A 25,921-nucleotide genomic window follows, 5' to 3' on the forward strand; every position below is an offset into this window, starting at 1 on the left:
CAGAAATGTTCAGTGTGCAGCCGCCAAATGAATCTGTCGTATTCGCTGGTGTTGCTTTTCAGTGGAAGCAAATGAAGCGTCAGAAATGAAAGTGAAGAACTTGATCTGCTGGTGTGAAATTTACGGTGTTGACCAGGTTGTCCTTGTGTAATCTCTGCTTCTCGCTGCATCACTTTCCGGTGCTTTGTCGAAAACTCGTGATCAGATGGTCGCCATGACGGAGATCGAGCATTTTCTACATGTCAGTCCCATTATCACACTTTTACCTGACAAGGTTACAGTTCACTCTTTACCTTCAGGCTGCATCCATCCATCCATTTTTCTAATCACCTTTGTCCCTAATGGGGTCAGGAGGGTTGCTGGTTCCTCTCCAGCTGCGTTCCAGGCGAGAGGCGGGGTTCACCCTGGACAGGTCGCCAGTCTGTCGCAGGGCAACACAGAGACATACAGGACAAACAACCACTCACACACACACACACTCACACCGAGGGAGAATTTAGAGAGACCAATTAACCTGACAGTCATGTTTTTGCACTGTGGGAGGAAGCCGGAGAACCCGGAGAGAACCCACCATGCACAGGGAGAACATGCAAACTCCATGCAGAAAGATCCTGGGCCGGGAATCGAACCCAGGACCTTCTTGCTGCAAGGCAACAGCTCTACCAACTGTGCCACTGTGCACTTTCAGGCTGCATCAAAATGATTTGCAGTCTCTCAGTTTCAGAAATGCCCATCACTGTCAGTTCACCTGATTGTATAATCGTTACAATCAGATCAAGTAAAACCTTCTCTACAAATGCTGCTGAAGGCGTGTGTGTGTTTGTGTGTCTAAAGCTCAGTTCCTGAGCAATGTTTACCTGATAGTCTCATCATTCTAATCGGATTACCCAAAGCCTCCACCATAAATGACGCTGGAGGAGTTTGTGGCGAGCTCAGTGGCTGAGCGGCTCTCCTCAGATGAAGGCGCCATCGGAAAACTGCGCCGGTGGAATAGATGCTCCTCTCCTGTTTGTAAGCCGTGTGGCGTTGGCGAGCAGGAACACTTGGTTCTGTGAGCCCTCCAAGTTGAACCTCTGTGTCTCTGTCCGCTGCAGGGCAGGCTGCTGTCCTGTGGGATGGACGACGGCCCAGGGCAGGACGACTACGAGGAGCGCCTGAAGGAAGTTTTTAACAGTTTCGACACCAGTGGCTGTGGCTCCCTGAGTCCGGAGGAGCTCTCTGACCTCTGTCAGTCTCTGCACCTGGACGATGCCGCGCCAACTCTCATCCACACTCTGCTCCAGAACCAAGACCTCTTCACTGCCAGGGTGAGCAAACTCCCATTTGTTTTCCTCTCCTACAAGTCACTTACAGCTTGGTTTTTAAGCTCACCTTAGCAGCATTTTTGTAACTTATTTTAGAGTTTAGATCCAACCTGACCGATTATTTTTAATCACAGATCCAAACCAGAACATTTTATTTTAGCTAAGATTTTACTGCTTCTGTGTTTAGGCTACTATTCAAGTAAGCAGTGTAGCTTTCCCCTCTTCTAGCTTTCTTTATTTCCTCAACAGGTTAAACTCTTCATCTGCTCCTCTATTTAGACTATAACACGTAGAGCAACAAACTTTATGTGGCGCTCATTAAACATGCGAGTCCCGACCCGAGCATCAAGCAAATTATTCTAGCCCAAATCAACCTGAATTTCAACTTGGTTTGCCATAAATCTAAAATCTAATTTATCTTTGTGTTAAAAGTTAAATCATAATGGTCTTAAAAATTTCCTCATATGCAATCTGTTGGGTCTTTCAGAAATCCTGCATATATGAAAATAGTTTCTGCATTAAGCATATCTCATCTTTTTATAATTATTTTTTTTTGTAAAGGTTTTATTGGCTGTAGTGGCCTTTATTTGAGAGTTATTAGACAGAAAGGTGGGTAATGAGAGAGAGGGGAGACGTGTGGCAAAAGGTCATCAGGCCGGGATTCGAACCTGTGACGATCGCGTCAAGAACTCGGGCCTCCACATTTTTTGTTGTACTTTAACCCCTGCGCCACCGCAGCATACCTAATTATTATTTTTTTATTATTAATACTATTACTACATGAAATAAAACCCGAAGTCGTTTCTAATAGAGTTTCATAAATATCAAGTGGATCATCAGGGCGAAAGCTGTAATGCTCCACTTGTGGAAGTAAATCTGTTGGGTCTCGCCTCGACAGCCCCGTCAGATTTACAACAAACCCCAGTTCTGAGCGCCGCACTGTTGGACAGCACAAGTTTAAAATAATAATAAAAACAAGTATTCTTTTGCCTTCCCGAAGGAAAACCTCTGAATTTAATTGGCTGCTTGCCCACAACCCCCTCGCCTCTATACGTTCTGCTGCTTTGTTTGCCGTCTTGTTGAGAAAATCTCATTCAGGGCGTCCATCACCAAGACGACCACTCCGGTTAATCATTATTCACGTGTTGTGTGCTCTGGATTGTGCTCTTCCTGGGTGTATATGAAGCATGAGCAGAATATGAAAAACTCAGTGCGTGTTGACTGATTATCCTTTAATCATTTTAACCTCCTTGGATGAAACATGAGTGTTTTTTGTTTTGTTTTTTTCCAAAATGCTTGCCTTCACTCTTTCTCCTAAGGTTTTGTTTGTGTATAAGCGTGTTGCAGACGGGTGGCTATTGTCCCCCATGTGGGGGTGTGTGCGGCCGGGGAGGGGAGTGAATGTTAGGTGAACCGACCGCGACGCCCAACAATGAATGCCAAAAAGAAGGGCGAGAAAGAAAGAAAAAGGACTCCTAAAGGCGCCAGCCGTCGGCCTCGGAGGCACAAAGAAAATCAGCATATTCAGGGTTGGCAGCTGCTGATTGTTGAAGTGTGACCTCTGCTGCTCCTGGTTGAAGCGTCTTCCAGACAGTCAAACACATTTCAAGGGAATTACGGCCCAGCTAAGGAATTTTGATCAGCTTTCTCTTGAAGAGATGCATCGCTTACATTCTGCGCAATCTTGAAGTTTATTTATGGCTACTACTAAGGCAGACTTCTCTAGAATCTCGCTTTAGATGTAGTTTTTATTTTTAGCCTACAAAGCCTCGTTTTTCTTCTGTGTTTTGCTTATTTGTCGCATTTAATCAACGCGCTAAACTTCCGGTGCGCACACAACTCTGGTAACCTTTACCTCGGGCGTAAAGCAGCCAAAGTTCTTCTGAGTAATTTCCTGTTTTTTAATCGGATTCCACGTACAAAATAAGCGTCCTGGATTGAGTAGCAAAAAAAGAATCGCGCTGCATATAAGAACACAGCAGAGATTTCAGGGAAAATGAGCAAAAGCAAGGCACACAGAAGCCGTTTGTGCTTCTTCAGGAATGTTTTGCGAGCCAAGTTTGTCTCATCGATGCATAAATGCTGCATCACCTGCTGCCTTCACTGCAGCCCCATCATTCAGGCACATGCAGCACTGCCTACACCGTCTAATTTTCGTGTGAGATCAGACTGCAAGCAGCGTTTCTGTCCTGACAAAGCAAAAACAAGAAACAAGCTCATGCGGTGCAGTTTAGTGGAAAGTTTGCATAGAAAAATTTGATTTGCGTGGGGTACACTTTCTGAAGGCGATCGCCGTCGTCCTCACAGTTTGCTCCCATCTTGTCTGCGGGATCGCTGAGTCACATTCTGACTCGATGGGGTTAAAAATGCCATGTGTTTTACATTTTTGATTCTTATTTTCAGGTCGACTTTGACCAATTCAAGCATGCTCTTATCCGGGTTTTGTCTTCGACCATTGAGGCTCCTCAAGCCGAACAGGAACCCTTGCCAAAGCCAGGTAACGTCTTTATTTAGAACAGCCTCAAGTTAAATATTGAACTCAAAAGACTCTGAAAGTGGAGAAGACGACTGGTGAGGCGGAGCAGCCCTTATGCTGACTCGGCTGCTCATCTCCAGCCAACTAGCTGACTGTCGTATTTACGCGTCATGGCTCGACTTCTGCCTCACGTGTCTACTGTACGTGATGCAAAAATAATTTCAGGTTCACATTGTCTCGCTTTGTGTCAACTGTCTCAGTCTGGGATCAATTTTTATGTTTTGATGAGTAATATTGACAATCGTGTCTTGAACTGCTAGAGTAAATACAGGCCTGTCAGTTGTCACGTCTCCGTGGAAACACTAATATTTGCGATTCCGGTGAATTTCCTGGAAATAATGCGCCTGTCGACCTGTAATGCGACGCGAGCGACACTCAGAGAATGGGAACACCTGGCTGTCAAAGCATTATTTGGTTTCTGCTTTTGCAGAAGTTGGCAGCTTTAGAGAAGTGGCCACTGAAGGCGTTGGGTAAATATTAGTCACAGGGATTATTTTTAGCGTTTGTGTCTGCATTTAACCTGAAGAAGTGGCAATAAATAAACAGACATGGATTTTGTCAAATACAAGAAAAAAATTTTTTTTCCTATTCATTTAATGCGCCATAATTAGAAATTTCTAACATTTTCTGCCTATAAACAAGCGACCACTTTTATCAAAGTATATATACAGCATCTTTTTTTTTTTTTTTTTTTTAAGAAGTACAGAAAAAGCCAGATTGGTGCATCTGTACTTTCATCATATCTGTTTTTTATTTTATTTTTTGTAAAAAATAAAATAAAAAAACCAAAAAATCCAGCACTGTGCTATAAATTGCTACTTTTCTTGTCGCGTTGTCGCCACAGAGTCTCCCGAAATCCAACCAAAGTTTGTGAAGGGCAGCAAACGTTACGGCCGCCGCTCCACGCCAGAGTTCCTGGAGCCCGTTTCAGACTTGTCTGAGGTTAACCCAGCCACCGAGGACGATTTGGAGGACAACTATGACTCGGCTGTTCCCAGGAAGCGTGAGGTAAACAGCTAAGGCTCCCCCACCCCTCCGAACACGTTTGGATGCCTTTCTTATCGCCTCCTTTCCTGTCCTTGCCTGTACTGCGTTAACACGGCAGCCTCTGCCAGGCGTTGAGGCTGTATTCTTAGCTAATCAGCTTAGCGTCGTTCAGAGTGGGCCTTTTAAAATGCGAGGTAGACGCTCCGGCGCAGGATTCACAAGACACTGATTGCATAAGCAGTTGGTACTCTCTGTAAATAACGTTGACATAATTGCTGTTTCAAAAGCCTTGGATTATCAACACGTAACCGGTGTTGGTGGCGTTTTTTTTGACCCGATGCTGGCCGCATTGAGTTTTGTGTCAACTCTGCATGCTGAGAGTTTGGGGTCTTTAAGGATAGCCCTTGTAAGTTTTTTGCTTTAACGTGAGCTAGCATGTTTGGGTTGAATCTATCTGCCGTTCGTTGATTATTCCTCGGGGGATATGGATGCTTTGAGGGGTCCGCTCCGTCTTTAACCTGAATAAGTCTGATTTCTTTGCCAGAGGACGAGAGATGAAGATGTTTTGTTGAAGCTAAAATTGCGATCATTTGTGATGACAAGTCCAACATCATCTCCCACTAGATAAAAAATTACTAAAGTTGATTCTTTGTTTGGCTTCTTCCCAGTCAGAACCCAACTCATGCATTGTCCAACATGTGGAAAATTAAACCAAATTAAGTAAAAGTTTTGATTTAAAATGTCAGGAATGGTATAAAATTATAATCTACATATTCCCGTAACATCCTGTTTTGACTCCACCCCTGATGCCTGTAGACAAACACACTCTGAAACGCTGAACTGAAGTGTGCCTTGGTATTAACTACGCAAGGCTCCAACAATTGATGATGTCTGCCGCTGTGGGTCAGCAGATGGGTCTGGGTCACGGGGGGTGGGAGGGGCTGTGCCACAGAGACTGCAAACCTGGTGCTGTGGGTGGAGGAACAATGAGCTCCAGTAACCCCCACCGTCCTGGATGCCTCCACTCCATGTATCAAAATGCCACTCGCAGAATCCCATCTGCTCTCTGTTCCCGCTGTGACGGCTTCCCAAACAATAGAGGGCGACTCTGGGAGTAGATTTCAGCTCAGGAGGTCACACCTGGCCAAACTCCCTTTTTAGTAGTTCTTGAAAGCAGAAGACATTGTGTGAAATCAGTTGCGAGTGGCAACGGCAAATATGTGAAGATTAATTTGATTTACCTTTGTTTTGGATGTCCCACTTCATACAGGGTCCCAGACAATAGTTTTTGTCATTGATAATTTTCTAACATTTAATACCATCAATATTTCCAGCACTTGTTCTTACAGTGGAACTTTCAGGGTGTCCACGCATCATTAAAAAGTCTTATATTATCATGTCTATGTAGCTTCCATCATGTCTTCCTGACTAGCAGCAGACATCTTTCATTACTGGAGTCTATGAATGGGGTAGGCAAGTATAAGCCATGACTTCGGCCTATTCATTTTTTTTTTCTTTTTGGTAAATTATTGATTTGTAAAATAGTGTTTTGTTTTGTTTCCTTTTTTTCCTGTCATGTAGTAAATTTACCAAAAATAAACTTGGTCTTAAAAGTTTATCTAAAATTAAGGCCTTAAAATGTCTTAAATTTAATTTGGCCTTTTAAAACGTTAATCACAAGTCTCATATTTTGTCTTGACAGAATTGTTTAATCTCATATATTATATGTATTTATTTATTTTTATTTTAAATTTTTTTTGTCGCGGACTTTTCTGTCAGGCAAAATTTCAGCCACACTTAGACTCGATGCTAACACACCCTAGGTGGCTAGCTAGCGTTTCTGTCTTTTTTTTTTTTTTTTTTTTCTTTTGCGCTATTCTGGATAAGTGCAATTTCATCGCCAGTTGGTTGGAATAATTTAGCAAATTTCTGTGGTGATGTAGGTCTTGAATTCAGTTCATAATGGTGTTAAAAGTATTACATTTTAGTTGGTGAAACTTTTAGAAACCCTGATTTTTGTGTTTTAATTTCCTCCGGTAGCGCTGGAATGCCCATGAAAGCAGCACGGAGGAGTACGAGGCGGAAGGTATGTCCGAGTCAGTCATTTCAGAAAGTTCCCCACACAATGGCGGTGCTTGTTGACGACTGAATTTGCCTTCGTTGCGCAGGTCAAATGCATCTGTGGAACCCCGACGAGCCGAGCACGCCCCGGGGGTCCGTCGTTCCTCTGTCGGCCCGCTTGGAAGAGCGACTGCGTGAAGCTTGCGAGGAGCTGGGGATAGCGTGGGACGGAAGTGCCGCTCACTCTGAACTGCTGGCCTTGTGTGAACATTTGGGTCTAGAGGTGTGACAGAAACTGAAGAGTGAAATGCTAATCCTTCAACTTTACAAAGAAGTTTCGTTTCAACATATCTTAAACTTAGTCTTAAACAACAGTTTTTTTTTTTGTTTTGTTTGTTTTTTTAGGTTAACAGTGACGCTCTGCTCAGTGTCATTGATGACGGAGTGATGAATGTCCAAGAGTTTATCTCCAGGGTCGTGAACAAACCGCAATCACCCTCAGCCTCCACTCCCTATAGGCAGTTTAAACGACATCATTCCACTCAGGTTGGTTCACCCACCAGAAGTGTTAGTACATATTGAACTCTTTCATAATGCAGCCACAAATCTTCATGTATTTTAAGGGATTACACAAACTATTGCAGAATTGTAGCGCCTAAGGAAAATTACGCAAGTCTTCAAATGTATTTCTAATAAAACTCAGAAAAATGTGGTGTGGTTATGTATTAAACCCCCAAGCAAAAGACTCTCTACGCGTCTTTTGCTTGGTTTACACGGTGAAGTTGGAAAGAGCCTGGGAGTTTCAGTTTTATTTATCCTTTTGTATTAAATAAAAATAAAAAAACTGAATTGATTCATTTGCTCAACTATGACGTGTAGTATTTTAAAGTAATAGATTATTCAGAATAAAAAAATAATCCATATGTAAAACATTTTTTTCCCTTTTTAAAAGAACTGTATACAATTTCCAATTTCCTTTAGTATTTGGGTTGTTTCCCAGATTTCTGTCTTTTATTCTCAGGAGCAGTGGGTCACAAAAGCTATATTTAACCCACCTTTAATAATGAGTGCAGCCAAGTGAGTAAAAGCTGCTGGATGTTTGTTCTATTTAAAAACAAGCGGGTTTGTTAAAGCATTCGTTGGAATGGATTTGTTTTTGAAAGCCCATGATTCAGTGAAAATCTCATTCTAACAAACAAAAATTTTAAATGTCCGTCTGCATCCACATAAACACACAAATGGATTGGTTTGTGTTGGTTTGTCACATAAATCCAAAAGCTTTCACCAAATGTGAAAGCTAGTCAAACAGAAGCCTCCATTGTTTTTTGTTGTCTTTTAAAGCTATAAGTTGGATCTCTGTAGTCTTTGTAAGGTCTAAGATATGGTTTGGTTTCGGTTGCAGCCGTTCGACGAGGGCGGCCGAAGGATCTCGGCTCTGACCAGCACCATCGGCATGCGTCTGTTCTCGACACTCGACGACGGGAGCGGTTTCACCCCGGCCGAATACGTCCTGGACGCCTGGATGGAGGAGGGGATAGAAAACAGCGCCGAGATCCTGCAGGTGCCACGCTGTAGTTTGACTCGGCTCATCTTTCTGAACTAAATAAAAACGCACACAAAAAATTTACAATTGTGTAAATATATGTGTATATATATATATATATTTTGCCCTTAGGCTTTGAATTTCAATCTAGAAGGAAAACTGAGTCTCGGCGAACTCACCGTGGCCCTCGAAAACGAGCTGCTCAGCACCAAGAATCAAGTTCACCAAGCGGCGCTGGCGAGCTTCAAAGCTGAGATCAGATACCTCCTGTGAGAAAGAGCAGCTGCTCGTTCACACCTATGAGACCATTTTCATCATCTTGTCGAAATCAAACGAAACCATCAAAAACTGCACAATGATGGATTTTATTTCGTTCTGTGTGGTTCCTCTCAGAGAGCGAGTCGACAGAGAAATCCGAGAGAAGGAAAAAATCCAGTCTGATCTGGAAAAAACGGAGAAGCAGAAGACTCAGCTGGCCACAGAAGTGGACGAGCATCACTCCGCAATAGAGCACACGAACAACCTCAACCTCAGGTCAGTTATCACCTCTGCTTTTCTGTTTTTTTCTGATTAAAAGTCAAAACTCTGTAGGTTTTAGAAAGCAGGGAAACCGTAAAATCTGCAAACATCTTGGATGTAATCATAATTGTAGACCTGGAAGATTTTGCAAATTATGTATTAAAGTATAGTTGGCAAAGTACATCTTCTCTTTTATTGTGTGTTCTTTGGTTTATGGGTTTCTTTGAGACAGATGTTTGATTTGCAGCTGTTGACTTTTGCACTGGTGTACCTTTTTTATATATATATATATATATATATATATATATATATATATATATATATATATATATATATATATATATATATATATATATATATTTAGGTGCAACCAGAATGATCAACCGCTTCACATTTAGCATCTCAGTTTCACTTGTTTTTATTACTGTCATATAAGTAAAATTGACTTGTAAAGTTTTTTATTTGAGGCAGAGTTGTGCAAGGCTGGAAAAGTGTCTAAATGAGCTAAAATGTAGCCGTACGAACATCCCAAATTAAATGAAATGAGACAAAATCCAGCTTTAATGGTCCTTCCTGTGGCACAGGAAATTAATTGGTGCCACCTTCTGGTTTGTTTGTTCCTTCAAACTGACTTTCCATGAAAGTTTGAAGCACTCAGTTGGCTTTCTCTCAGAAATGACTCTTTATCGCACTGTTTTGTGGGATTTATCACATGGAAACTTGTTTCTTTTTCTGTCCTAAATGTCCATTTACCCTTTTTGTTGATGTGGGCAGGAAGCTTGAGCAGGACTACAAGGAGAAGCTGTCGGCCGTCCGGTCGGAGCTGACGAAGGAGATGGACCAGATGCAGCAGCAGGCGGGCCTGCAGCGCGAAGAACTGGAGGCGGAGATCCAGAAGATCCGGGAGGAGGAATCGTTACTCAGAGATCACCTCTCCATCTCAGTCAAGGTGCCGAAAGGCTCTCGAGTCACCTTGTCGGTTTTTATTTTACATTTATCCATGAATTTAAAAGACACACACTCATAAACTGTTGTGTGTTTTCAGGAGAACAGGCGGCTTGAGACGGAATTGCTCGACGGCACCGAAAAGCTAACAGAGGCACAAAGCCAAATAATCAAACTGCAGGCAAATTTGGAGAACATCATGAAAGACAAGGTGCAAAAATCCTTCTTGTTTTCCTGTTATGACACTTCAAAGCTACAGAGTATATCTCCACGCATCAAAATATGTGGGATATGGTTCTAGTTTGGAGACCTGGACCCTGGCAGCGCCGACTTCTTTCTGCAGGAGGAGCGAATCAAACAGCTGCGCTGCGGATACGAAGCACAATGCAGGGTAACCGCCTCGTGCTTGTTGTCCCGTCAGTTCGAAGCCAAATTTATCTTCAGTGCATCGTCTTCATTTAACTCCTTTCTGCTCGCGCGGCAGGAGCTGCAGGACCGGATCGACGAGCTGCAGTCGGAGCTGCGGGGGTTTCACAGTCTAGGCCAATCTCACGAATCTGGCGGTAAACCTCTGTCCGAGGAGCTGGACAGCAAAAGCCCCGGCACCGAGTCCGACCCAGGTAGTCATGGGGGGGGGGGAAACCCCTCATCCTCTGGCGCTAACGGCAGACTGCGCTATGTTTTGTATCACGAACAAACATGATGTTTAAAGCAGGAATGCAGGTGGATAATTTTCAAGCATTCGTTCATTGTTAAAAAAAAACAAAAACCTGAGCGTTGCTGTAAGAATGCAGTAGGTAATTTACTGCGTTAAATGACAGTTTTTATAATTTCCACTGATTTGATTGTTGAGGCTGATTTACTGTACATTTGATAAACAGCATATACAGAACATGGGGCTGGGCAATATGAAACCAGAATTTAACCACATTATTTTGTAGTGCTATTGTGGGAGAGATAAATTAGGATTAAAAAACTGTTTATTACTTTTTTTTTCAAGGTAATTGTTTGGCTCTGACAGCGTGGCGCCGCATTTACAGCATCGCAAACACAAAATGCTGTTCTTGAAAAATATTTCCATTTGAACTAAACTGCACACAGCGACTGACTTAATTATGTTCTCGAATTTATCGTCCATCTACGCTGTCGTGAAACAAATGGTAAAAGTAAAATTTCCAATAGTACCGTCAGGTTTTGGGAGACTTTTTGTGTTTTTTTTTCAGTGTCACTAATTGAAATTTATCGAGACGACAATAATCAGAAATTTTCACAATAAACGATAAACGGTGAGATAAATGCCCACTCCGGCTGGACACGTTGCCTGTCGTCGAGCCAACGCCGTGATACTGAGACCAGCCGATCATGTGACCGTCTGCAGGTATCGGTCCAGATGAGGTCCAGCCTTTCAGCATGAGCCTGGAAGCTGAGATGATGCTGGAGCAGCTGAAGGAGCAGCACCTCCAGGAAATGGAGCATTTGCAAAACCAACTTCAAAGCAAGGTGTGGCATCCATTTCTGCGTTTCTGCAGGCTTCTGTTAATGCCGTTTTCAGCTGGGATGAAGTCTGAAAGCTTTAGAGTCTGGAAAATTATGTAATTTAATATTGTTGTTTTGGTTTTTATAAATTCAAGTGAAAAAATTGCCTGTATTCTGACTTTCTTCTAACGAATTCAACGCATTTGTATTGCATGAATGTACAACACACAATTTTACGACAATTCAGTCCAGTTGTACATGCATTGCACTATTAAACAGTGCAGCCAGGATCTGTTTATTATTCAAATGAGTTTAAGAAGTTTTGTTAATGAAGCTCGGCAGACATGGTGAACTTTAAATATTCCATCCGAATCCCAAATAAAGAAATTAAAAGGCTTTGAAATATGTAGTAAAGGGAATTTGAAGAGTGGAAAAGTGTGACATTTTTTCATAAACTATGCAAGAATCCCTTTTTTTTTTTTTCCCCTCTTCAGATCACTGAATTTGAAAGGACTGTGGAAGAGCAGAAGGCGACCCACAAGGACCAGAAAGCTGCCCTGATCCTCCAGCACCAGGAGGAGGCCCGGGGTCTGAGGGAGCAGCTGGCCGGAGCTCAGAGCCACGCAGAGCGGCTTCAGAACCAGCTCCAGCAGGCGGAGCAGGACCGGACCCGTCTGGAGCAGAAGCTGGCCGCTGAGAGAGAAGAGCTCCAGAACCAACAGGAAGACGAAGCCACAAACCTCAGACAGCAGCTCCTGGAAGCTCACACTCAGATCGCTGACCTGGAGGACCAGCTGAACTCACTGGAGAGCCAGCAGGCTGAGATGGACGAAAACCTCCTGGCTAAGATGGAGGAGCTGAAGAACCAACACGCCGCGGAGGTTAGCAAGCTAACGGAGGAGCAAACGCGACTGCAGCGGCAAAATGACGAGTCGGAGCGGAGGTTGCTGGACGACTGGGAAAGGGAAAAGAGAGTCCTGGAGGAAAGCCACCAGAACAAACTTCAAGTCCAGCTAGAGGAGGCAAAGCTGCTGTTTGAGAAGGAGCAAAGTGAAATGGTGAAGACGTTAATGGAGCAGTGGCAGGAGGAGAGAGCGCAGCAGGACGAGCAGAACAGCAAGACTCTGCAGCTGCTGCTGGAGGAAGAGATGCTGCGACTGGTCAGGGAGCAAGAGGAGAAGGAGAACCAGCTGAGGGAGAGCTGGGCGAGCGAACGGGCGCTGCTCGAAAAGGAGAGGCTGCAGCTGCGGGAGCAGCTCGAGCAGAGGGAGAGACGGCTGAAGGAAGACTGGGAGAGGGAGAAGCTGCAGCTGGAAGAGGACTACGAAGGGATGATCCAGGAGAGGCTGGAGGAGGAGAGGGAGAAGCTCGAGGAGGAGAGGGAGAAGCTCGAGGCTGAGAGAGAGGTGGAAGGCAAGAGGAGGACGGAGAAGCTGATGGCCGAGGAGATGGAGCGGCTGGAGGAGAGACATGGAGAGGCCCTGAGGGAGCTGAGCAACAAGCATGCCGAGGAGAGGGTCGCACTCAGCGCAGCGCTGGACCGACTGAGAGAGGACATCGCCAAAGAAAGGTGAGAGCTGATGGTTAAAGTTTTAAAACTGGAAGGTTTTAAAAATCAACAGAGAAGTTTGGACTGTAGCTCGTAGAAGTTTTCTTACATCTTTGTAACCATAGATGCTAATTTAGTTCAACTGGATTCCATCAGATGAACGAACTAAAAAGTAATCCACGAATGACCTGTTTTCCTCTCTGGTTCGGTACTTTTTAAAACCGATCGTTTGAGGTATTTATTGTTTTCTACTATTCTATTACTAAAGTAATTCAGGCTCAGTCAGATTGGATGGAAAAGTTCTGTGAATATCAACATCTGCACTGCAAAAAACACAAATCTTACCAAGTGTTTTTGGTCTAGCTTCTACGGCAAACATCTTGGGACACTTTAAATGAGACGTAACTAGCTGACAGAAACTTCTTCATCTGGAAATATCTTTTCAACAATTCCTTAGTGTTGATGGAAAAAGTGTTAGTTCCACTGGCAGATTCTTTTACTCACAACATGAGGAAAATGTCTTGTTATAAAATAAGTAATTGGACTGAACAGTCTCTTTTATTTTACTGCCAGTGTAAAATAAATTATGAAGAAACTTAACAAAGACAGTAGGTTGGTTATGCATGTAAAAACAAAAACAAAAATAAATAACTGCAACAAAAATCTTCTTTCAGATAGTTCACAAACTCTAAATATAGTGAAGAATGACGTTGGTCAGAGCACAAAGCGTGGAACTAGACTGAGTAGATCTGCCGTTATGGAAGGGCACATTGTTACGATACCCAATCTAGAATCTTTTTCAATATCGAACGATACAGATATCGATATCGTATCGGTGCATCTCTAGTATAAGGTGTTCAAACATATATATCCAAATGTCTTTAAAATGTTTTTTGTTATCCAGAAATAAAAACAAAGCAGACAAATCTCTCAAACTGCTACTGTAACAAACATTGAATGACCATGTACAGGAAGGAGGTTGAGATCAGCTTCACCCAGAGAGTCAGAGAAGCAGAAGATCGATTCTCCTGCGATCAGGAATCCGCGGCGGAGCGCTTTCAGGCCCAACTCCTCAAACTCGAACAGCACTACCAAAGCGAGCTGGCGACCCTCTCTGAAAGCCACGCCGCGCAAAAGCTGCGCTGGGCAGCAGAAATGCAGAATGCCCTCGACGGCGCAGAAGAGCGAAGAAAAACGGCGGAGGAGGCCGCGGCTCAGGAACTCCAGCGACTCGATCGGGAGCGGGAAAACGAGCGACGAGAGCTTGAAAATGTCCACGGCGAAGAAACGGAAGCACTGAGAACGGAGAACGAGCGACTCCGTAACGAACTGGAGGACGCTCTGAGCGGCGCCCAGAGGAAGGAAATTGAGCTCAGCATGCAGCTGAACGACCTGCACGGCCGGCTCCAGGAGAAACGGCAGCTGCTGGCCCAGTCCGAGGACAGAGTCCTTCAGGCGGAGCTGCTGCTCAATCAAACGGTGGAAGACTTTAAGCAGGAGCGGGCCGAGCTTCTCGGCAGCAACTCGGAGCTGCAGGCGAAACACGACGAGGCGCTTTCCGGTGCGGAGAGTCTGGTCGCGGAGAGGATGCAGCTGCTAACCGAGCGCGACGACTTGCAGGTGAAAGTCGAAGAGCTGGAGACGCTTCTCAAGCAGGCGACGCTGGACTTTGAGCTGGAGCGGAGGGAGGTCCTGGAGAATCTGGTGGTTCTAGAGGAAAAGTTGAGAGACGCTCGGGAAGTCGAGGAGCTCAGAGCGGAAAGAGATGTTCTTAAAGGCAAACTGGAGGAGCTACAGGTCGTATCCAGAACAAACAGAGAGGAATCGAAAGGCATGAATGTGCTTATATTGAATCAAGACGACGAATCATGTCAAGTTCAGTCCGATCAGGATGAAGGTGTATTAGAGAAATGGAAAAATGCTGATCAGGAATTTTACCATGGCGATTTTACCACCATTGAGGACCAAACGGACGAGCAGGACAGCCAAGACGGAGCGAATGAAAACCAGGAAAACTGTTGCGCTTTCAGTGATGACAAAGTTGTCGATTCTCCTGACCAGAAACATGATTGTTTCTATGTCAAAAACAAATGCCAACCGGTTTCCCACGAGAGTCAGGGCGAGGACGTCTCTCCGCTTCTGGCGTTTGCTGACAAAATTAAAGCAGCTGCTGAATCGCCCAACCAAGAGACCAAACCGCGAGAGGACGGCAAAAGCTGTCTGCCTGGAGATCAGCATCATCATGAGACCGAGGTTGTGGGTTTAATGCTGCGGGAGGCGGCAGCTGATCCAGCTGAGGTTGATTGTTTGTCAGATGGCTCTCGCAGCCAACAGGAAGGGGGTGAAAACCAGGGCAAATCCGCACGCGGCAGCGTGGAAACCGTTGGAGTTTTTGGCTGCGAGAACCAGGAGAGTCCTGCTCTGAACTTACAGGACCTGTACGACACCGCCACGGAGGAGAACGTTCTGCTGCACGAGAAGATCGCCCTGCTTCAGCAGAAATCAGAAATACTGGAGAGTCTGTTGGCGCGCCACAGCGAAAAGTTGAAAAGCAGCCGCCAGGCTTTGGAGGAAAACTGCAAGCTCAAAGTGCAAGCGCTCCTGCTGATGGAGCACGTGAAGCAGCTGCAGGCGAGGAGCCTGAGAATGGCCGACCTCCAGATCCGGTACGAGGACTGCGCGTGCGAAAACGCCAAGCTGAAGGACCAAAACGACGCGCTGGAGAAGCGGGTCTGGAGCCTGGAGAGCAGGCTGGATGTTTTCCGCGAATTCGGCAACCGCCGCGCCTCGCTGGTGGACGAGATCGGCAGGATGAGGACGGAGAACGGCGAGCTCTTTCACCTGCTGAGCGAACTGGAGCGGCAGGAGGACGGGTTTTCGGACTCGGACGCCGAGCCGGCGGAGGGACGCTCGGATGAGCCTTCTCTGCAGCCGGAGGAGAAATCCCCGGCGGGGTTTGGCGTCAAGGAATGCTGCAGGGAGTTTGAAGAGCGGAACAGCAAACTGCGCAGGACCATCGCACAGCTGCAGGACGAGTCGCAGATACTAAGTGAAACCACTCGAGCTCATAGGTAAAGTGGAGGGAAAAACTAGGATCCTGAGTGGCGTCTGCTTCCCCTTCCCACTAGTGGTTCTGATGTTAGATCCACTCTCAATGTCTCCCCCCCAGTCACAACGTAGAGCCGCTTCCCCTTCCTGGGAAGCTAGAGATTACTTGAGCTAAGCTGCTTTCGTGCTCGTAAAACCCCATCCTGAGTATTTGAATTCGCCGTATGTGTTCAACACCAAGCATTACTTTGATTTAATGTCTTGTAAAATGAGTTTCTAATGAAGTCCGTCTTCCTTTAGATACGAAGCTACTCGTCTTGCAGAGGAAAACGTCTGTCTACAAAAAAACATCGCCGCTCTGAAGGAAGGAGACTTAAAGGAGGCAAAGGATGAGTTGATGTGAGCCGCTTTAATAAAATGTAAAAAAAAAAAACCAGTCCCATCAGTGGTGGGTCGTAGGGTCTTAGAATTTGATCACAATAGTTTGTGGTACTGTTGGGATAATGATAAAAATCATGAAAGTCTATTTAGTGCTTCTTTTTTATGGCAGCTGCATGGCATTCTTAGCCCCACAATTGTTCTTCAAAATAAAATCTAATGTTGGTTTTACTGTGGAGCCTGTAAGGTCCTCCTCGTGTGACTGGAAATAAAACCTGCAGCTCATCACTTTCCCGCTTTTATTTTTTATTTTTTTGCCTGAACTCTCATTTCTCCCATTGCAGACAAACCTTGGAGCATCTGGAAAAAGAGAAGCTCGCAGCTCAACAAGCAGCTGACAGTTTCAATAAACAGGTAACGGAGCACGTTTCTGAACAACGAGGCAGAGTCTGTCGCCAAGAGCCGCTGCTTGCGAATGCATTTTAAGGGTTTGACTTCTCTCCAGATTTCAGATTTGCATTCGCAGAGCCATCAGCTGGAGGACGACAACGGGTTCCTGGCGGAGAAAAACGCCCAAAGCGTCGCCGACATCGAGAGCCTGCGAGAGCAGCTGGCGGAGCTGATGAAGGAAAACGAGATGAGGGAGGCCCTCCACTCCGAGGAGAAAACCAAGGTCGGCAACACGGACCCCGCTCCTGTACTTGCTGTTGAGCCCGGCGGTAGCTGGTAGTTGATTGGTGGTTGTTTTGTGCTAGATGGCAGCTTGTGTGTCTGCTCTGGAGGCAGAGTTTGACAAAGCTCTGACGGAGTCCGCACAGCTGGAGGAGAGAAACGGCCAGCTCTCACAGCAGCTCTCTGACCTCAGGGAGAAGGTGAGCGGCTTGACGTGGGCGAGCCGGTTCGTTGGGAACAGGCTGAACACAAATGCACGCCACACTTTTCAGATCCCTATTTGCAGAATGGCATGAAAACCGTTTCCTCCCACTGTACGACGACTTGTCTTTGTTGTAAAATGACAAAATGTTGCTGCACTCATACATGCATTTTCTAAAGGTTCTTAAAAGTTTTGATAGAACATTCAGGGGAACTTTTTTTTTTCATATCAGGCTTTCCACGTGGAATCGATGGAGAGTCAGCTCAGCAGTCTGGTAGAGGAGTGCAGGACGGTGGATAAGGAGAGTGCCGGTCTGCGCGACCAGCTAGCTAAAGCTCAAGAGCAGGTAAGAACCAAATATCCACAACACTGAAAAAACAAAAAATCCAAATATATTTGGTCTAATTTTAGTGCAGACATCTGAGTACACTTGAATATGATAAAACGAACTTGCTAGTAACTTTTCAGTAGGAAGTGGGAGTTTGTTTTAAGTCAATAATCCCTTAATACTGATAGAAAAATGCTATTTATTAGGTAAGTAGTCTGCCAGTGGAACAAGATATTTTTCCCTTTTTATTAGATAAAATATCTTGTTCCACTGTCAGATTATTTCCTTCATAAGATTTTCTTTTTGCAGTGAATTATTTGTTTATTCATTTGCGCGATGAATAAACTCATTTTATTCATTTTTACTCAAACCTAGCTAAACTTAGGTTTGAGTAGCTAAACCTAAGTTTAGCTACTCAAACCTAAGTTTGAGTAGGTTTAGCTACAGTTTTAGATTAAAAATGAACCACCTTTCACCAAGTTTAAATCACTTAACAGAAATATCGATGTCTACATGAAGAGTTTTGAATTGGAAAATGAATGTTGAACTTGTCTTCCCCCCCCTCTTCCTCTCTCTCCCCAGCTGGTATCTGCAGATGAGAGCTTCAAGGTGGTAAACCGGCAGAGCGCCCGCCTCAAGTCAGACCTCCGCGTTCTGCAGCAGGAGAGGGATTCCCTGAAGCACGAGGTAGCAGTGCTGCACAAACAACTGCAGAACGCAAACGAGAAGGTGAGACTTTGTTTTCTGGTTTTTTTTTTGTTCATTTGGTTTTTTGGGTTTTATTGGAATGTTTAGCAAAAAACAGAAGTGCAAAAGTGTGATTTTATTTTTCTTCTATTTTAATGTCAGAACCAAATTTTGGAGATGGCCCTGCACTCCGGCGGCCTGCAGAGTCAGAGCAGGAAGCTGAACAGAGAGGATCTTTCCTGGGTGACGGAGCAGGAACAGCAGCTGCTGAGGCAAGAAAACGAGAAGCTTAAAGCTGAAGTCCACAGCATCGGCAGCGACCTCGTCCAGTCCAGAGAAAAGGTCAGCTCTCACCAACCAATAACGATAATTTAATGTAAAAAAACAAAACAAAACACCAAACATGCAAAATAAATTTGGATAAATAGGCGTTTAAATTTCTGAGCTCGTGCCTTTCAGATCCGACAGCTTGACGCCACGATCCTCTCGCTGAGCAAACAGAAACAGCAGAGCCATTCCTCTTTCCTGAAGGCGTTGGAACAGGAGAACTTCTTCCTGAAACAGGAGCTGGAAGCAAAAGCCGAGCTGCCACGGGTGAAAATCTTTACTCAAAAGCATTCTGATAAAGCAGCAGTTTCCTGATGGCTATTAAATTTGTTTCAGGGCTGCGACGCTGAGCAAAGCCACGCAGAACTGGACAGTCTTCTGCAAGAAAACGAGTCACTCAAGACACAGTTGGCTCGAATGTCAACACACATGATGGAGGTAGACTTTTAACTTCACACTTAGTTTTGTCCTCGAAATGTATGATTAGGACTTAAAATAAGCCCTCCGATTTTTTTCATACCACATCTGTTTTCTGATTTTAATCTTTGTTTCTATTTTTATGCTCGCTTTCCTTTTTCCAAGGAAATATTTTCAAAAAGTGACTTTTATTTCATTCATCCGTTATGTGAGTTGTAGAAGGGCATGGTAGAGAGTTGGTTTGTTTAATTGTGAGAACGTAGTCATATATATTAAACGGAAAAGATGCAATTTTACCAGAAAAAAAAACACATCTGAAAATTATAAGAAAAAATGTTTTAATAAGGAAAAAGCTTCGTTATCAGAATCTGATATGACCAGCTCAGTTTGTGTAAATATTTCTTCAAAATACACATTTTTGTTTGCGCGATTGTTTCAAAGCCCTGCTACTGATAATAATGTCATCCTGATGTGGTAGAAATTTTTGTTGTTTTTTTTATGCCATTTCTATTAAGCATAAAAATGATACAAAAGTATAACTTCACAAGATTCTCAACATTCCTCATTGTAATTTATTTAATTTTTTGTGTTACTCTTCTTACAAAATTACTACTGGTAATCTTATGACTTTATTCTGGAAATATTATGACTTTAGCCTGGTAATGTAAAAGAAAATCTCATCCTGGCCCTAATATTCTTCCGTGGAGTTAACCTAAAAGTCCAAATAAACAAGCGTAAAACTGGCTTGTCAAACAAAATGGCTGCCCTGGGCGTACTGATGTGAAAAACAAATCCAGATTTCACAAAAGCAAAATCTTCAACCCTTTGTACAATGCTCGAAAAGTTTGTACATGCAGATTATTCAGGATTTCTTTCTTTGAAAATACCTTCATAAATGTTTTCTTTTTGTTTTTAGGAGTTACTCTACTATATTCTTCTTCTTTTGCTTTCAGTCGTTTCACATGCAGTACGGCGGACATCTTCCTCCATCGCCTCAGAGGGGGCCGAGGGGGCAGCAGCGTGGTGACGACCCAGACAACATGCAGGTAAAGCAAAATTAAAACCTAGAATCATGTCCAAAAGTCTTGATTATACTCTGCAGTAACAAAAACATGAAGACCTTCTGCTTCCATCTACTTTGCAGCAAATGTAGCGCTAACTAAACTAGACGGTTTAGCACCACTGCATCGTTGTTCAGTAAATAATGCATTACTTCCATCCTCTTTCATTTTCTATCACTCTGTATTTACTTTGTGTCACTGGTTATTTGTAAACTTGCTCTGTCAAAGGGGAACTTGTACACCGTGTCCTTCTGTGGTTCATCTGTTGTCATGGGATACAGTGAAAGGCGAAGCTGTGTTCAATCCATTGAGGTCGCTCACTTCAGCCGCTCAAAAATTATGCTAATGTTTTATATATATAAAAAAGAAATAATTACAGACACTAACATTGCCTCCAAATGTGCTGGAAATGTTTTAATGACTGAGCAAAGGTCGCCCAGGGTGATGATAGTTTGTCTAGAATTTTGTTGGAAGCTTTGTATTTAAAAAAAGCAACAAAAAAAAAACAAAACAGTTTTATACAAAATTTTAAAATTGGAGGTTTTTCTCAATAAATTACTTCCCAGTCTTTTATAGCTTCTAACAGGTTTCCCCTCATCCATTTTCTTAAAATTTGTAACAATGTTTCCTGGAAAAAGCATCCCCACAGCATGATGCTGCCTCCACAGCCAGATGAGGTGTGTCTGCCTTGCTTTTTTTTTTTTTTAACTTTCAGACTCATCAGTGGAGTCGACCACCAGAAAATACTTTGAAGTTTGCGATTGCATCTTGAAAAAATGTGAATAAGCCCGAAGGGTGTGGATACTTTGGCAACACGTCACATGTATCCGTTTTAAAAGATGGCTGAAAACTCAATCAAAAGTGTAATTTTTCAAACATCTGAGCTGAGTGATTTCTGTTCAGTTTTGGTTTTTTTCCACTGTACGTTTTATCTTTTAGCTTAAATGCTGGGTTCTCTGTGTTCTTTTTATTATTATGATTAATTATTTTTATTTGTTGCTGCCGTCACACACATCACTATCCCAGCATCTGTCTGTTCTCATGCCACGCATGTAGTGTTTACTTTCTGGGTTTGGTGTCGAGTCCATTCAGACTGTATGTGTCACGAAACTCACTGTCCTCATTTAAGTTTCCATCTCTGGGCTGAAGTAGTTGAGCTACGGTGATCATCTGGGTGTGGTTGAGGATTCTATTTTTTATTTTTGCTGTTGCTGTTTCTGTCAAGCTAATAACATTAGATTTATGTCTCTGATCACATTAGCAAAAAAAAAAAGGTATGAAACTCTGTGTACTGCAGATCTTTATACTAAAATTGAGCTGTGTTAATGCTTCATCTATGTTCAGATAATATAACTACGAACTTTTTGGCCATGCCTTGCAGAAGTATTTCTCTTTGCAGAAGTAATACAATTCAGAATAAGTAAATACTCTGTGAGGCACTTTATAACTGTGGAAATCAGGTTCCAATGCCATAATTACTAGAATTACAATTGTTTTTTTATAGTTTCATAGATTTTCTTTTTAATGTGTTTTTCTAGTTAATAGAATAGATTTATAGTTAACACGTCTGACAAGCAGACCTAAAAGTGTAAAAAAAAACCTTGTAGAGTGTGTGTGTGTGTGTGTGTACCAGGTTTTTATATGCTTATGGGAACCTATTTCAGTCTACAGTGTGGGGTTATGGGGACCATTGCTCCTTATGGGGACATTTTCTTGGTTCCCATGGGGAAATTGTTGTTTTTGGGTTAGTGATTAGGTCTGTGATGGTTAGGGTTAAGGTAAGGGTTAGGTTTATGATGGTTAGGTTTAGGAGTATGGTAAGGAATAGGCTGTAGAAATTATTGGAAGTCAATGTCCAAGTCCCCACAAGTGATGAAAACACGACTGTGTGTGTGTGTGTGTGTTGAGGATTGGAGGAGAGGGTAGACCTCTGGTGAAGTGTTCCTGCCTTTTCTCTTCAGGGGGCGCCGCCGGAGCAACGGGCCGCTCATGCAGACAGCTGCAGGCGGATCGGTGGATTGTGACAGCCGCTGCTTCCCCCGTGTTCGACTTCTTTAACACGTCTCCTCTCTTCTGACATATTTGAAATCAGAGCGATAAATGTGATGCCCGTCACTCTCCCACATCCTGAACAAATGTGCCTGACTGAAAAAGGCACAAAGGTGCGATTGTGTTTCTCTGCTGCTAGGGGGCAGGAACGAGCAAAGGGGGATCCTGCCAGGGTATTTTTATTTTATTAGTAGTATTTCTTTTCTACAAAGCAACATGGATTTACAACAATGACACTGAAAGCTATATTTACCAGACATATTTTAGAAAATGTGACTTTTACTGTATGTACAGTCGACAGATATTGACTGTTATAGTTTACTAAATCGGGTTGATTCCAGGGAGTTTTGATGCTGTAGTTTCATTAGAGCACTTTTACTGTTTGTAATAAATGTGACAGGGTTTTTAAATCATCAGAGGCTAAATTTTATGGATATTTGCCTTATTATTATTATGGAGAAAAGTTGCGTTTTAGGTGCATTTTGTTCCCTCTAAGACTCTTCATTTAATCACCCAACATGTCACTGTATGGTGTAAGACTCCTGGTGTTTTGTTTTCTTTCTGTTTAAGCTAGAAATGTTTACAAGTCAGACGATAAATGTAGCTAAATATGTTCTGGACCTGTTTTTGTTGCTGCTGTGCAACCAAAGTGAAGTTTTTCTGTCACTTATTTATTTCACTTCCTGTTTTTGTAGTATTTATCTTTAATTGGTGTGCCATTATTGCCATATTTATTTTCTGAGTTGTCACTTTTTTTCTTTTCCTCCATGTTGTATGGTTATTTTCTTTTTTTTTTTGGTTATTTATTTTATCTTGTTAAGTTTTATTTATACATTAAATTATAAATTTTTTGTAGGCATATGTGAAATTATTTTAAGCGTATTTAATTGTAATTTATTTTTAAGGGATCATTTTTAGAATTGTACCGAAAATCATTCTCTGCAAAAATCAGTTGGAAAATAAAGCAACCATGTCTAAACAAAACTCATGTCTTTATTTATCACAACTTAAAAAAAAAATAAAATAAAATATCACATTTTGCTGCGTCGGCATTTTCTTGACTATATTTCTGGCTGTCTTCTCACCAGGATGAACGAGAGAGGAAGATGAAGAAGATGGAGGAACGCATGAGGGAAATCGAACTTTCACTCCATAACGTCAAGCTGCTGCTAAAGGAGAAGGTGACTCAGCTGAAGGACCAGGTATGTTACGATCATTCTTAAAAAGTGGCTTAACATGCCAGTAAAATGAACTTTTATAAACTAAAAGTGAGACGGCGGAAAGATAGATGAGTAAATTCTAGTGAGCTCCTTTGTAGATGCTTGAGAAAATGTTTGGGCTTTTTTTTTTCTTCCCAGTAACTGAAACTTAAAAGTCAAAGTCAGTTTCATTAATGAGAGATTAAAGATTGTTTTCCAGGCTTACTACAAATTCAAACTCCTCTTTTTTTTTTTTTTTTTTTTTTTTTTTTTTAATAAAGTGTTTCCATCAGAATTCCCAACTTTTAATTTTTTTTTTTAAGTAAAATCTCTCCTGATTGAAGAACTCGCATTCTCAAGTTGGAGAAAACCGATTTTCTGTAGGTCATCAGTTTCCTCCTGACTCATTGAACACTTGGATAGCTTCATATTGTTTTTTCACAAACATTCAATTCAACATGAAAGAAAAAATAATAAAGTGGTTCGAAAATGAATATTTATGCAATTCAGATTGGGAATGTGGATTTGTTTAAAGAAAACCATCACAAATCGGTTCTGTTAATCTTGAATCAAACAGGAAGTGCTTTTATTTTCCAACAGACCTGACTAAACAGCTCTTCATCTAGTATTAAAATTGTTCCCTCCCCTTTTAATTTCAGAGGATTTCTTACATTAAAATCAAGCAGTAAAACCATTTTTTTTTTACTCACAAATTTAAACCAGAAACATTTTCAAAGGTATGCTTACATAAAAAATAGTGAGGGACGGTGACTAAATGTTACCTTCAAAGTACCTTTATTTTGAAGAACCAGAACTGTCCTGTTTTATTAGCTTAATAGTGAGACTAAGAACTTAACGGACTGTTTATTTATTATGTATTTCTTCTCAGTGACATTTAACACAGTTCAGATGGGGATGGTGATGCCAGTTTTGTTAGGGTACAGTGGTTTATTTTGAAACAGATTCAAAATAATCTGTAGCACAAGAGTCTTGATGTTCTGATAGAAATTTTACTTACAGTAAATATATGTAACGTTTTACTTGAGAAGCATTTACACCATATTAATATCAATATGTTCTACTTGCACTTTATTTGAAAGTTTGACTGGCATGGAAAATTGTTTTTTTTGGGGGGGGTTTTCCTGCCAATTAATCTGTCTCCACCTACTTTCCAAGCAGAAAATCTTTGAACTTGCTACTGATAAATATTTCATTTCTCCGACTCTTGTAGCTGCACAAGAACGGCAAAGCAGACGTGCTGATCAAGGACCTGTACGTGGAGAACTCTCAGCTGATCGAGGCTCTGGAAATAACGGAGCAGCGGCAGAAGATTGCAGAGAAGAAGAACTACCTGCTGGAAGAGAAGATCTCCAGCCTCAACAAGATAGTGCGGGACCTAAAGCCGTCGACGCTCTCGTTGCTACCGTACAACTACAAATGCCCGTAACGCGTCTCCTGAAACACTCGGAACGTTCGAAGGAATTGGTTGTGCCAACTTTTAAGGAAGCACTGTATGTATGCGAACTACAGGGACACTTGTGCAACAGATCCAGCCAGATGCAGGACAATTGGAGGGCTCAGACGTGTGTAAACGTCGCTGCTAAATATGCAGGATCTGTATTTGTTTTATTCGTAACCGCAGCAGGTTGACATACTTGATCTTTTGATGAACCAAATGCGAGGTCAAACGGTTGGGTAGTCATTTATTTCGTAGTAATTTATCCTTTTAAAACAATTTCTAAGCTGAAAAGTTAGCTACAAGTAGGAAAACGATCCCACCTTGGCACACTCTGTACTATCTCTGTCCAAAGAGAAAAGCAATATTGATGTAAAAGTTTATAAAATCTTCAAATGTCCGTTTGTGTTGATCCTGTGGAGATAATGTTAGGAACGAACAGGAAGTAAAATCATGGACAGAATCATCAGTTTTGTAATGCAGATGATGTTTTTGCTTTTTATTTAACACTACCTGAATCTATGTGGACTATAAAAGTCTCGCGTGGCAATACTTAACATTTATTTAATTATAATTGAGGAGAAAAATGCTATAATCTGTTGCAATATGTAAAGTTGCCATCATGAATGTTTTTGAGCTGAAATGATCTGTGTTGCAAATGCCAATAAAACGTATTGTATAGCATTCTGATAGTTCGTGGTCATTTTCTTCCTGATTCAAAATGTCTCATTTTTCTTCTTCTGCTGTTTAACATATTCATCTATTGAGGTAACTGGAATTTGAACTAAATAGTGATTGCTCCACCACTATGATGTAGAAGCTTCTCACATGGTCAAAATCTTTCTTAAAAAATACGTTTTAATTGTCTACTTAAAAATAAGCTCCCCAGCTGGATCAAGTAGGTATTGTAGTGTATTGAAGAAGTATTGCAACTTGAACTTTTACACTTTTTTATGCTCCAATCACAAATTATTTCTTTTTTTGGATTTAATGATAGAGCAACACACTGGTGGTGCAAAACCGTGAAAGGAAAAGTAGTAATGGTGTCATTAAAAAAAAATTGAAAAAGGATATATTATTTATCCTCCTTTGTTCTGATACCACTAACACTTTCTGATCAGTCCATCTGTGTTATTTATTTTACTTTTACGTTTATTTATAAATAAATGTTTTCTTT

At 42.3% G+C, this 25,921-nt stretch overlaps 1 protein-coding gene across 1 annotated transcript; it reads left to right on the plus strand.

Moving 5' to 3' along the window:
* The first annotated feature begins 1,099 nt into the window (after window positions 1–1,099).
* On the plus strand, window positions 1,100–25,428 carry nin (ninein (GSK3B interacting protein)). The gene is made up of 28 exons (XM_044142517.1): window positions 1,100–1,307; window positions 3,708–3,801; window positions 4,685–4,848; window positions 6,868–6,913; window positions 6,996–7,171; window positions 7,294–7,434; window positions 8,291–8,449; window positions 8,564–8,700; window positions 8,825–8,965; window positions 9,725–9,899; window positions 9,996–10,106; window positions 10,197–10,286; window positions 10,380–10,515; window positions 11,274–11,395; window positions 11,866–12,941; window positions 13,892–15,991; window positions 16,269–16,367; window positions 16,691–16,760; window positions 16,852–17,019; window positions 17,102–17,218; window positions 17,453–17,566; window positions 18,131–18,277; window positions 18,398–18,577; window positions 18,695–18,829; window positions 18,899–19,000; window positions 19,933–20,025; window positions 23,178–23,291; window positions 24,520–25,428. The coding sequence occupies exons 1-28, from the start codon at window positions 1,116–1,118 to the stop codon at window positions 24,733–24,735; spliced, it is 6,615 nt and encodes a 2,204-aa protein (XP_043998452.1). The 5' UTR covers window positions 1,100–1,115; the 3' UTR covers window positions 24,736–25,428.
* Window positions 25,429–25,921: the final 493 nt, after the last annotated feature.

Source organism: Gambusia affinis, linkage group LG16 (assembly GCF_019740435.1).
Source record: "Gambusia affinis linkage group LG16, SWU_Gaff_1.0, whole genome shotgun sequence".
In the NCBI taxonomy this organism is placed as follows: Eukaryota; Metazoa; Chordata; class Actinopteri; order Cyprinodontiformes; family Poeciliidae; genus Gambusia; species Gambusia affinis.